Consider the following 13,375-nt stretch of genomic DNA (forward strand, 5'->3'; position numbering starts at 1 on the left):
CCATAATAATACTCCAACTATGCAATTCAGGACATGAGGGCCAGAGACAAAAAGATTCCTGATGGAGAGACAACTCTTGTGTAATTTGGTGACTTACCAGCAGAAGAAAGGAGTGACCTAGCTACATTTTCTCATAGTCCAAATTCAATTTCCACTATGAACTCGGGACTAAGGCAATGAGTCTGAAGGAGAGAACTGTGTAATGGAATCCGGGGGAAAAATCTAGGGGAATGGGCCAACAAATGCTGCCTAGGGAATTATCAGATTAGCATAGCTCATAGTTGTATAATGGACAGGGCAAAAGGCTCAGAAGATACCTTCCCTAATTTCTCAGAGTGTAAAAGAAACAGAAGAATTGTATTTTCAAACTTGCAATATTCTGTTAATGTAACTGTACAATAAAATTGAATTAGCTCATCTGATTGTATTTTGAATCTGGTCTGCCTGATAAAGTTAGTGGGTATTGTTTACTTTGTCTCTTTAAAAAAGCATAATGTCCTCTCATAAATAATAAGACTAAACACCTATCTGAAAACATAGACATGGGTTTTATAACAAGTAGATTCTTATTTGTGTGCAAGCTTGTAGCATGATAAAATAACATAATTTTGTGTATTTTTTTTACCACATACCAATTAATGTAAACTTTCTCGGTAGAAAGGCAGGATACAGCAAGAACTGAAATAATAAAATGCCATTTCAAATCATTTTTCAAGTGTAAGAAAAATACCTAACCTGGTTCATTTACATTTATAACCCATTTACCATATTTTGGTTCATATGTTAAAAAAGATTTTAAACATTAGAAATGCAGTACAATACATGATGGAACATAAGAGAAACTCTATAACAAGCTATGTCTGTAAAAGGAATGTTGCATCTTGCATACTCCACCTTACTTGTATAAACATATTTTGATATCTGTTTTTATAGATTTTGAGGTGAGGAAGACTTTGTTAAAAGAATTGTTTTTTCCTAGCAGTCACAATTTCAATCTTGCTTTACCTGTAATATGAAAGCAGATGGTCTGCATCTCTTTTGAATATTTATAACTATCAAAAACAATCTCTTGTTATTCACCCTTAGGCTTATGAGATGTCAGAACTGTTCTAGTAGAGAAAAATTGTCTTGGGTGTTTACTAAAAGAGGATTATATTAAGCTGAAATGACTATACATTTTCTAGTTTAATATTTGTTCATCAGCTGTTTAATCATATTTAGATAATAGTGTAAATAAATTGTTGTAACTCTTGCCCCCTCTACTGATCTAGCTTGAATGCTTTCAATATGCAAAGACAAATGTCTATTTTCCTTCTTTAAAAAAAATCAAAAAGACCTATTAAAGTTTTGTAGATGATACTTTGAATTATCTTGAACATATGAAGAATATATCCTAATATCTTTGTTCATTAAGTTATTTCAGAGAACATCTTTTTTTGAAATTTCCTGTTATATTATTTGGCACCCTTTCATAAGCAGTACATTGTCTATTTTAATCCACAAAGTTGTTCATAATTTTTTTTATCAAAGATGTGTATGTCTAAAGCTTAAGATATTGTTAAAGAGGATAGAGGATATTTGGTTATAGTGGAGGATAAATGGATTTTTGACCTGCAGCTGAGCAATCACAGATAATAGATTTTGTAGTGGCTGGTTGAGTTGGCAGTAAAGCATGAACAGTCTTAGTTTAGATAATTGAACTGACCTGATTAATGTTGTTCTTTGTTGTTTTTCAAAAAGACAACAATGCACTTTCAAACACAGCCATTTATGATGAGGGAATCTATATTCAGGTTATTATGAACCTATTCTGAATGCAACCTAAAACATTGCATTCATTCCTGAAGAATGAATCAAATATAAAAAGTTATCTTAACAAAATAAATAAATACAAGTAGATTGCTAAGAATATATTTTATTTAAGTTAGAAAATATATGCCCAATTACTTGGATGCCATTATTCTCATTATATGCAATAATACAACTCCAGATATTGAATGAATTTTAAAGCTGACCAGATGAACCAAAAATGAACTTTAGAAAAAAAATCAATCCCTATTGCCATACAGTTATGGAAGAGATAATTATAAATAATGCATTTGGCTGCAAAAGAAAGCTCAGACTGTGGCAGATGGTATCATCCCAGTGTAGTAGGGTTTTTGCATAGGTGGCAGCATTTCAGATCAAATCTTCATCAGACAATCACAAAAAGAAATACAGCTACTGGATATGTATACATGTGGGTACTTTTAGATAGTGAGTCATATGAACTAAAGTAAACTTACAGTAAATGTGGAGACAGGGTTCTGTGAGTTTTTAAAATATTTTTTCTGAGTTATGTCTCAAGAAAGAGCAAAAGTTGTCATCAAATCATAGATACATCTACTTCTGACACCATGCTACTTCTGATGCCATACCATATTGTAATTAGTTTCTTAGGCTTACAGATTTTTACATCTACAGCAAAATACAAAACAACTGAAAGTTTTTGTAAAACTGACTACCTTCAAATGAACCTATAGTCTGAAGCTGAAGAGAATATAGCAAAGATTTTTGTTTCATCAACCTATAAAAATCACTAAAGATATGACAGGGTTGTAAGACTTAATCAGTGATCATTTTGGAAGATAATGTATGCATATACGAAACAGAATGAATGCAATAATTCCTTGTAAGGATCTTCTAACAGTAATCTTTTAAACCTATATTTGTTATAAGATTATATAGATAGCACATGACTGATGGCAATGTGAGGCTTAATAGTTTTGAAAGTATGCAGAAGCTCATTCCCTTGGTACTCTAATGGAAGTTTGGTCTTCTAAAATAAGTTGCCTTGTATCACCACTTCACTATGAATAATTTTCATACTTTGTTGTCGTACTATCCCTCATTTTAATAGATTAATAAGGACATATTGCAATATAAACAATATAAATTTTAGCCCATATGCCCCTGAGTATTGCAATGATTATGATTGAATTGCCTTTTCACCTAAAACTGAAAAGGCAGAAGAACAGGGTCATGCACCTACTATCACTGCTACTATTATTAAAGTGTACACAATCCAGTGTTGCAGTTTCAGGTCAAAAATAATATAAAAACGGTAGCTGAATTGCTCCCCTTTCTTTTAGCAGTGGATAATTGATTAATTAATGTAAATGTTTAAGTGTACAGTTTTCTTGGCTGTATGAAGGAATGTATGTATGTATGTACTGTATAAATTCAGAATGCACTAGTGAGAAAGGAGAGGCATATGGTGTATTTTTTCCTCCTGGAAATAGATTTTTAGTAGTAATTCTAGACATGATTTAGTTATGCATTGAAAATAGTGAAATGCATTTGAAAATTATTTCGGTACAATTAAGGCAAGTTGTTCATTCATTATGACTTTTTGAGCAAACAACCTTCATGAAGAACAATATATGAACAATGTTGTATAGTAGTTTCCCATTTTGTTATTCCTCTTAATTTCATATAAGTTATAAATTCTAGCTATACAAAAACATAAACTTTACATGATTTGTAATATTTTTGCATAGTTGTTATGCAAAGTTGCATAGTTGTTAATATTTTTTTCTTACATCTGTATATATTTGTGTAGAACAGAATGTGATATTAAAACAATATTTAAATGTAATGTAATGGCTGCTGAATATACTGCAAGATTTGCCAAAATAAATGGTTTAAATCGTAACAAAATAAAATTGAATATTGTCTTTTAACTGGGAATGTTACTGATCAAATAATTAAAATACCTTCTATTAAATATTGTAGTAATTTAATTGCTCTGTCTCTTCTTTTTTAGAGTATGATATCTTCCATTGTGAACAGCACTTACTATGCAAATGTCTCAGCAGCAAAATGTCAGGAATTTGGGAGATGGTATAAACATTTCAAGAAGGCAAAAGATATGATGGGTAAGCAAAACGATCAAAGTTCAAGTGGTATTGTCTACATGCTTATGATTGAATACATTTTAACCTTTGGATAGTAGAAATGGACTAATTTTTTGTAGATCTGATAGTGATGTTTGATACAGCAAATATTTGATAACATTTTGCAAAATATAATGGAAAGAAAGAAAAGAGAAGGAAGGAAGGAAGAAGAAGAAAGAAAGAAAGAAAGAAAGAAAGAAAGAAAGAAAGAAAGAAAGAAAGAAAGAAAGAAAGAAAGAAAGAAAAGTATCACATATGTTTAAGTTTCAAAATCAGCCCTAAGTATGTACTACCCTTTCCATAGTTTGGAAAAGATATTTAACTTATTTTGCATATTGAATATAGCCCATAGCTATTACATGACATTTGTTAGTAATAACATTGTGTAGTATTTGCAAATGTTATTGAAAATATTTTCAGAAGTATTTTATCTATCACAAGTGTTACAATATGTCCTAAATCAGTATTATATTACTTCCTTGTTTGTTACATGTCTACCTCAGACAACAAAGAATATAGAATTGGCAATAAGGCAGTCATATAAGAATTTTCTGCTGATCTTTATATACAAAGTAAAGTAAACCATTTGCAACCGTCTGTACATGAGAATGGATATAACCTGAATTAGATAAAACATTGATTTACATAACTCTTATTTATTTCAGTGAATGTACTATAAATATAACAAAATTTGCATTGTCCATCTTCACATTCAAATTTAACAAGCTTTGTTTTTGAAATTTTACACACACAGAGTAAATAAACAGAAGTGTAATTAGTGATGCAACCTATATAAGATATCATACTAGCCTAGATTTGATAGTTATGATATAAATGTTGCACACAATTGTTAGTTGCACATAAAATCTTAGTTTCTCTGAGCTGTGCTGTAAAAACATGAGACTTATTTAATTCCATCAGCAATATCATATGAAGACATAATGTAATCTAATACAACAATATTTTGAGATACTCTGTGAAATTACTAATACAAATTACTAATACAAAATTTCAATTATTAATGAGGCAGAAAAACTTACATGACTTACTAATTTCAGTCTCTTTAGGGTAAGGTCTGGGTAGTAATCAACTTAGCAAAATGGGTATCTTTTATTATACGATTTTAACATTTGAAAATTTAGGCAGCATTTTCACCAGAGAGATTCAACAGGTACAGAAGGTAACAAAGGTAACAGGACAGAAAAGCTACTGGCCTAAGAAGGAAAATGGAACAGACTGCAGGTGAAGTTATGCATGTTCATATTTGAAGAGAGAAATAAAGTATGGCTTGCCTATATGAAAATATAATTAGTCTTTGCGCATGTGGGTTGTAGCTAAAGAGCAACGCTGTATATTACTACATTCATACCGGAAGCACTACTAAGGAACTGAAAAGATTAGCTGTTGACATCACTGTTGCCCAGGCAATGCCCAAAAAGGCTCCTGTCATGTCCCTATTATTTTCCCACCAAAGTGAAACCTATTTATCTACCAGCATTTGCATGCTTTCAAACTGCTAGATGAGCAGGAGCTGGGATAAATTAATGGGAGCTCATTACACCACACGCCTTGCACTATCGAATTTAGAAGTGTGGAGCTGTCAAACTCTAAATGGTCTTCTGACTCAGCATTTTAACCACCGCTACCCCTAAAGCAATTCTGTATAAGACAGAGAGACAAACAGACATATGGTACTCCTTTAAGATAAGTTGAATAATGCAAATTAGAAATCTTTTTAGAATTCTAAGTGTCTGCACCATTTCTCCTGTCTTTCTTCACCAGATCTTGGGCTATGAATAAATGTCTGCAAACTCTAATACAGCAAATGGCCAATTTTGAAGCATTAAACACCCACTATTAATACTCTAATGCAGTTCAGCCTCCCACATAAACAAAAGTGGCTGCTGGTACAGGATGTTTCTTGATACTCACAGGCATTTTTTACCCCCAAACCTATACCACATCATGCTTTCTAATGCAAGAGTAAAAATGCTGTATATACTATATGTATTTTTAAAACTAACATTTTAAATTGTATAGATAAATGTCCAAATTCATACACAGAAATGGTTTGATACATAACTGAAGTATTTTAGGAATGCTGTCTTTATTTTCAGTTTTATGCTAGTTCACTTCTTCGTTTTTTAAAATATTGGAATGGTTGAAAAAAATCTATTTCAAAAAAGTATTTACTTGTTCTAAGCTAAAAGTAAAAAATCCCCCAAAGTAAGGAAAACAACTTCTGTATTGTTGTTAAGAAAGATAAACCCTTTTAGCTACTGTACTACATAAATGAATTAAAGGCACCTAGACAAGCAATAGGAGTAAATTGTTTCCTTTTAAGTTATGGTCTTTAAAGGCAACCATCCATCTGCAATCAGCTTTATCAGTTTGGTTGCTTCAGAGAATTAGATAATCAAGAGCAATATGGATGGACTAGGGTTAATATTTGCTGTTTGCCTGATTACTTTTAACACTTCAACAATACTTGGAACATAGCTAGACAATTTGCCCTCTGCATTTAGAAGGCAAATGTCTGTAAAGGTTTAAGAGTGCACCTATTGCACACTTTTTCAGACCCAGAGTCCGTTTTCATGGTCACTCTTGCTTTAGTCATATAATGCATAGACTATTACAATGTGCAGAGGCTGCCTTGAAGACTATCAAGAAGCTGCAGCTGGTTCATCCATGTAACATCTCTGTTACCTTAATATCAAGTGAGCTTCTGGTGAAATTAAAAGTGCTCTAATCTTTTTGTAATCTCTAAAACCATTTTTGAACAGAGTTCAGCTACCTGAAGAACTACCTCTATGACATCATTTCATGTCTGTGATATAGTTAGCCATATAAATGTAATTAAATAATTAAATAAATTTCTTCCTGCCCCATAAGTTCTGATTGAGTACATGCCTTTCATGTTCCATCTATTAAGTAAAATCTTTGGAGGGATCTTAGAAAGTGCACCTTACCTATAATCCTATATCTGGTGTCTAGAATAATATGCCCTTGGCCTTCAAGCTTTTAGATTATTCTTAAAAAGTTGCCTTTCTCCCTTTGTAAAGTAGATTGTGACTAATTGATATGAATTGTTTGATATAGTTGTAAAAGTGTTTTTCTTACTACATAAAGCTGCTTTTGTTATTTTATTATTTTTAGGAATTAATTGGTATTATTTGTTTGCTGGTACCATTGGTTTTTTATTTGTGGTAGTCTTATGAATCAAAATTATAATAATAAACATAAATAACCCATAGGAATTTTGGTTCTTCTCTATCCTTTTCAACAGTATTTACCTCTTTAAATAGAGTCGGTATCTCAGACTTGGGCATTTTATGGCCCTCGGGCCACATCCAGCCCTTTGACTGTCCCTGTCAGGTCTGCGGTGACGGCGGCTGGGGGAGCAGTGGCTGCGGGGGGGAGGTAGTAGCGGCCCTCCACAACAGTCTCAGTTTCTCATGTGGCCCCTTGGGAAAATTAATTGCTCCCTCCGCTCTGTCTGCAAATATACTTACTGAAAAGTGCTTTGAGGGGTTGCCTTCCTTCAGGTAAATATAATATTGTCTTGTTTTTATAACTATATTAAGTATATTTTTCAAGATCCTGATAAAAATTGAAAAAGTTCCTATGATCTTTCAATCAAATATATATATATATATTTAAAGGTAGTCCTCTACTTACAACCACAACTGAGCCCAAAATTTCTGTTGCTAAATGAGACAGTTGTTAAGTGAAGTTAAGGCCATTTATGACCTTTCTTGTCACACTTGATAAGTCAACCACTGCATTTGTTAAGTTAGTAACACAGTTGTTAAATGAACCTGGTTTCCCCATTGACCTGGCTTGTCAGAAGGTTGCAGAAGGTGATCATAGGAACCTGGGACACTGCAACTGCCATATATATGAATCAGTTGCCAAGCATCTGAACTTTGAACATGTGATTATGGGAATGCTGAAACTGTCATTAAGTGTGTGAAAAACAATCATCTGTCACTTTTTTCGTTGCTGTTGTAACTTTGAATGGTCATTAAATGAATTATTTTAAGTCAAGGACTACCTGTGTATATATGTGTGTGTATATGTGAATATGTGCCTCTGTGTGTGTGTGTGTGTGTGTGTGTGTGTATGTATGTATACACACATACACATACACTATTATATTATATTATATTATTATATTATATTATATTTATATTATATTATATTATATTATATTATATTATATTATATTATATTATATTATATTATATTATATTATATTATATTATATTATATTATATTATATTATTATTATATTTATTATATTATATTATAATATATTATATTATAATATATTATACTATAGTATACTATACTATACTATACTATACTATACTATACTATACTAATTATATTATATTATTATATACATATACATATATTAAGTGAAATGAATTTAAAAAACAAAAATAATGGGTATACAATATAAACCATCATTTATATTTACATAAAAATCCAAAATGTATAAAAATATCCTTATATATTGGGATCTTCTGAGAAAATAATGTAAAATTTGTGAAAAATATTTGAAAAAACCCTTTGCTTGCATCTGAATCTGCTTCTTAAAGGTGCAACGAATCTGCTTTGAAGCCGAAGGTTTGTAGCCAGATGTATGTTCAGAAAGAAGATATTGAAGAAGCAAAGATTTGCACATCCCTAAAGTATCATTTGATTAACATCTCTTGAATTGAATGCTGAGAATAAAGAGAACAATGATCCAAATTCAGCTATTCGTTTTTATATATTCATTTATTTCCTTGGACCAAATATTTATATTCTGTTTTCTCCTTCTTAGCTGAAATGGACAGCCTTTCTGAACTATCACAACAAGGTCCCAACCATGTCAACTTTGGTCACCAGCCAGTCCCAGGAAACACTGCTGAACAGCCACCATCCCCCGTTCAGCTTTCTCATAGCAGTCAGCCATCTGTTCGGACCCCACTTCCAAACATGCATCCTGGACTTACTCCCATTAGTCCTCAGTTGGTAAACCAACAATTGGTAATGGCCCAGTTGCTAAACCAGCAGTATGCAGTGAACAGACTTCTAGCCCAACAGTCCTTAAATCAACAGTACTTGAACCATCCCCCTCCTGTCAGCAGATCCATCAACAAGCCGTTAGAACAACAGGTCTCAACTAACACAGAGGTGTCTTCCGAAATCTACCAGTGGGTGCGTGATGAATTGAAACGAGCAGGAATCTCACAGGCAGTTTTTGCACGTGTGGCATTTAACAGAACTCAGGTTAGCCTTTTTTTTAAAAAAATGTATATAATTTATATAGAGCTGGTAGTTAACCACATATAGACTGTGATCCCAAACACCCTTACTTGTGCTAAGAAATTTCTCTCTTTTTTTTGCTCTCTTTTCTTTATCTTTGTCTATCTTTTCTTCATCTTTCTCTTTTCTTTATAGATCTCTTTTAATGGCAATTATTTGAGAAAGACAAAATCTTTTGCTAAGTTTTTTAAGAATCTATTTAATAGATTTATCCCCATATTATTAAATCTTGCACATTCATCCTTCTAAGTCTGCAAGTATAGATCTATTTATCTAGATCAATTATAAAGCTACAGTAATTAAGAACTTTTTTATCCACATTATTGACTCAATTCACCTCTCTAAATTAATTACACTTTGCACATGGTGTGGTTCTGAACACATAGAAGCAGTATTTGCAAGCTGAAATCTTGAACTATATCTTTTAATATTACTTATGCAGCAGGAACTGTTGCTACCTTTATTACCTAGCCAGCAGAGCAAAGTGAATCACATAATTCTGGAAAAAGAATTATGTGGGAGGAAATAGTTGTGGCTGTTTGTTCAATTGCATCAATACACTCAACAATAGATACTGCAGATTGCAACATTCAACCCTAAGCATTGCATTTCAGACTATTACTGTGCAATTATCTCAAGCAAATGAATTAGGTAAAACTAAATAGCAATCATTAGGTTACTTCAGAGCCTGCAATAAGGTCCTATCATTTTTGATACTTGCACAAACAGAAGATAAAACCGTTCAAGGATAACAAAAGGAAATTTATCCAAAAGCAAATTTTACATATTACCGTACTTAAATACACTACTATAATCCAATTATATATTTTATAGTTGTATAAAATTATTACTTGTATAGATGGTGCTACACAGACTCTTTCAAACTGATTTTTTTCAGAGACTAAAGTATATATGATCCTTTTATTCAATGTTTTTATTTCAATTTTATTTCTAAAAGGAGACCCAGTGTTGTAAAACAAAATGAGAGCAAATTAAATAGTATAAAAATACCACTTTGAAAAATATTCTGCTAAAAATATGGCTTCAATAACTATTAAATAAATTTATTTATTTTTTTAAAAAATAATAGCTCTATAAGTGTAAATTGTGCCTAAAGTTCTGGTCTAGAAACACTCTCTTACTAGGTAAAATTGAATCATTTGTTCTCAGTCAGCTCACAGAATTCTTATTGTGGATAAAATAGGAATCTACACACCTTTGAGTTGTCGAGAAATATAGACAAGAATCCCTCTCTGAGGGAGATGGGTGGTTAAGAAATGGAATGAATGAACGAATGAATGAATGAATGAATGAATGAATGAATATCTAATAAAAAATGAGACCATAACCCCTTGTATAATAGAGCTATAATTGACATATGACTGCTAATTGTATAACAATTCTTCATTATGAATAAGGTCATAAATTCATATCTCTTAACTTTTTAACAATCAAAAATGCCAACAAAAATATGTTGAATACTTGCTTAATAATTTCTTAATCCACTGCATTACTAGCATTTCTAGGCTTCAAAATCTCCAAATATCTATTGCTATTTAAATCTTCTCCATCCTTTATATTTTTTCTTGCACAACTTAAACAGATTTTTTTTCTTTATAAAATTAATCAAGCTTCTTAGGACAATAATTCGAGTTGTCATGTATATATCAGATAAAGTTGCTTGGATTCATTCTCAGTTAGATTCTGACCTTGTCATCGTCCCAAGGAGATGTCTAGGGAAGAGTTTTACCCAGTTATCTGGAATTGGTTTGAACCTTTTGACCTGGGAAGTTGGTAGGGTCATCAAAAGCTGTGAGCATGGCCATTTGCTCTTTAGATTTATGACCCTCCTGGCTTGTTAAAGCAGCCTGGATAAGGTCATGTGAGTAGGTTCTGACAGTGATTAATTCCTTTTTGGAAGGAGGCATTGTTCCTATATCATTAAAGAGGCTATCCCCACCTCAAGAAGGCATTACTGTACTGGACAATTTTCTTTCACTATCTCACTTTCCTTTTGGGGGGAAGATAGTAGAGAAGGTGGTAGAGCTACAGGTTCAGAGGGCCATCGAGGAAGCAGATTATCAGGATACTTTTCAGTCGGGATTCAGACCTGGATATGGTTATGCTTTTAGATGACCGTTAGTGTGAGTAGGATAAGGGTAATCCATCCATCCTTGCTCTTCATGACATTTTGGTGACCTTTGACTATGGTATCTTTTGGGCTGGGGGTGAACAGCACAATATTGTACTGGTTCATTTCCTTCTTTGGGGTTGATTCAAATTGATGATGATGATTGGGGAGGAGAGGTCCTGCTCTTGGCCCTTCTATGTGGCTTTCTCCTTTCCTTTTTAAGATGAAGCACTGGGTAAGTGCATCTGTTGCCATGGGTGAAATTATGCTGATAATATCCAATTTTACATCTTTACCTCTGATGAACTAAGTAATACCATGACTGTCTTATCCCAGTAACTGAAGATTGTGAAGGTCTGAATAGGAAACAACAAGCTTCAATTGTACCCTGGCAAGACTGAGTGGGTTTGGTTTGGGCATTCTGATCCAGGTTTATGTCGTCATATGTGTTAGTCTTCAGTCACCTAATCATCTTTGTTGCTCTTCTAGGCACTCTTTCCAGACTCACAACATCAACACTTATATTTACTCCTAGGATAGTGCATATTACATCTCGGCTCTGTGAGTTGCACTAGCTGCCAGTTTGCTTCTGTGTCCAATTCAAGGCCCTGGTTTTAACCTGTAAAGCCTTTTAGGGCATGGGCCCAAGCTACCTGAGGAACCGCCTCTTCCCACTTATATCAGCCTACCTAATCAGATCTTGCAGATAAGGCATGCTATGTACTATTGGTCAGAGATGTACATTTGATAGGTCCTAGGAAATGTGCCTTCTTTGCTGTAATGTCTGGCTTATGGAAGATCCTTTCCCCTAAAACTAGATTGGCCCTATCCCTCTGGATATTCTGAAAGACTCTCAAGATATGATTGTGTGACCAGGCCTGAAACTATTATGGAACTGGATATTTGACCAGATGGCTCCATGGTTGAGGAGGTCATTTTTTTTCATTCTCTCTTTACTTTGGGTTTTTAAGATATTCATTACTACTTTTTATATTTACAATTGCTGTTTTTTATATTTTTATTTATAATTGTATGCCATCCAGAGTTGCCTTCAATAAGATGGGCGCCTATATAAATTTGATTCATGAATAAATAAAATAAACACAAACAATTGCTTGATTTTTATAATTCAGACTTCATTAGTAAAGTCCAGCAATTTAAGGTTTGAAAATGAAAAATGTGACTCTTCAAGCATTCTGAAAGAATACATTGAAATATTTGTGATCTTGGCTCTGTGACTTTTTTCACTGAACATTGGAATAATTTTCATATTTCATCTATGAACTTTTATTAAATTGAACATATTGAAACTATGATACGTATGTTCCAGCTTAGAGGGATCATGAGGGCTGTTTTCACTTCTTTCACTGATAAATTGTATGTGTTGCTATTTTATCATAAGAACAATAATTAAGTGTAATTAATAATCTTAAGATTTCATTGAAATTGCTAAAAATTTATTTATGAATCAGCATGGATATGTTTGTAGCCATAATTATTGCAGCCATTTTGCTAATACAAAAAAAAATCAAGTAACAAATGAAAATTGCAGTTTGATTTTAACAGCGTAGTCTTTGATTTACGAACACAATTAAGTCAGAAATTTTGTTGCTAAGCAAAATAGTTATTAAGTGAGTTTTGCCCTATTTTACAACTTTTCTTGCCACAGTTGTTAAGTTAGTAACATGGTTGTTAAGTGAATTTGGCTTCCCCACTGACTTTGCTTGTTAAAAGGTCACAAAAGGTATCATATGATCCTGGGGACATTCCAACTGTCATAAATACATGCCAGTTGCCAAGCAACCACATTTTAATCATGTGATCATGGGAATGCTGCAATGGTCGTAAGTGTGAAAAACAGTTACAAGTCACTTTTTCAGTGCTGTTGTACTTCAAACATTCACTAAACAAATGGCTATAAGTTGAGGACAACCTGTAATTAAAATTAACAGTCTTCCATTTTAATTTTATTTACTTATTAGATTGTTTGCTT

At 32.7% G+C, this 13,375-nt stretch overlaps 1 protein-coding gene across 4 annotated transcripts in view; it reads left to right on the forward strand.

The window, feature by feature from the left end:
* Positions 1-13,375, forward strand: part of SATB1 (SATB homeobox 1) — a 120,808-nt gene that overhangs the window by 54,419 nt on the left and 53,014 nt on the right. For all 4 annotated transcript variants that reach the window (XM_083376140.1, XM_083376139.1, XM_083376138.1 and 1 more), the window contains 2 exons: positions 3,806-3,917; positions 8,767-9,215. In XM_083376140.1, coding sequence (XP_083232266.1) covers positions 3,806-3,917; positions 8,767-9,215 — 561 coding nt within the window. The remainder of the gene's footprint in view (positions 1-3,805; positions 3,918-8,766; positions 9,216-13,375) is intronic.

The sequence above is a fragment of the Vipera ursinii genome (assembly GCF_947247035.1).
Source record: "Vipera ursinii genome assembly, chromosome: Z".
NCBI classification, from domain to species: domain Eukaryota; kingdom Metazoa; phylum Chordata; class Lepidosauria; order Squamata; family Viperidae; genus Vipera; species Vipera ursinii.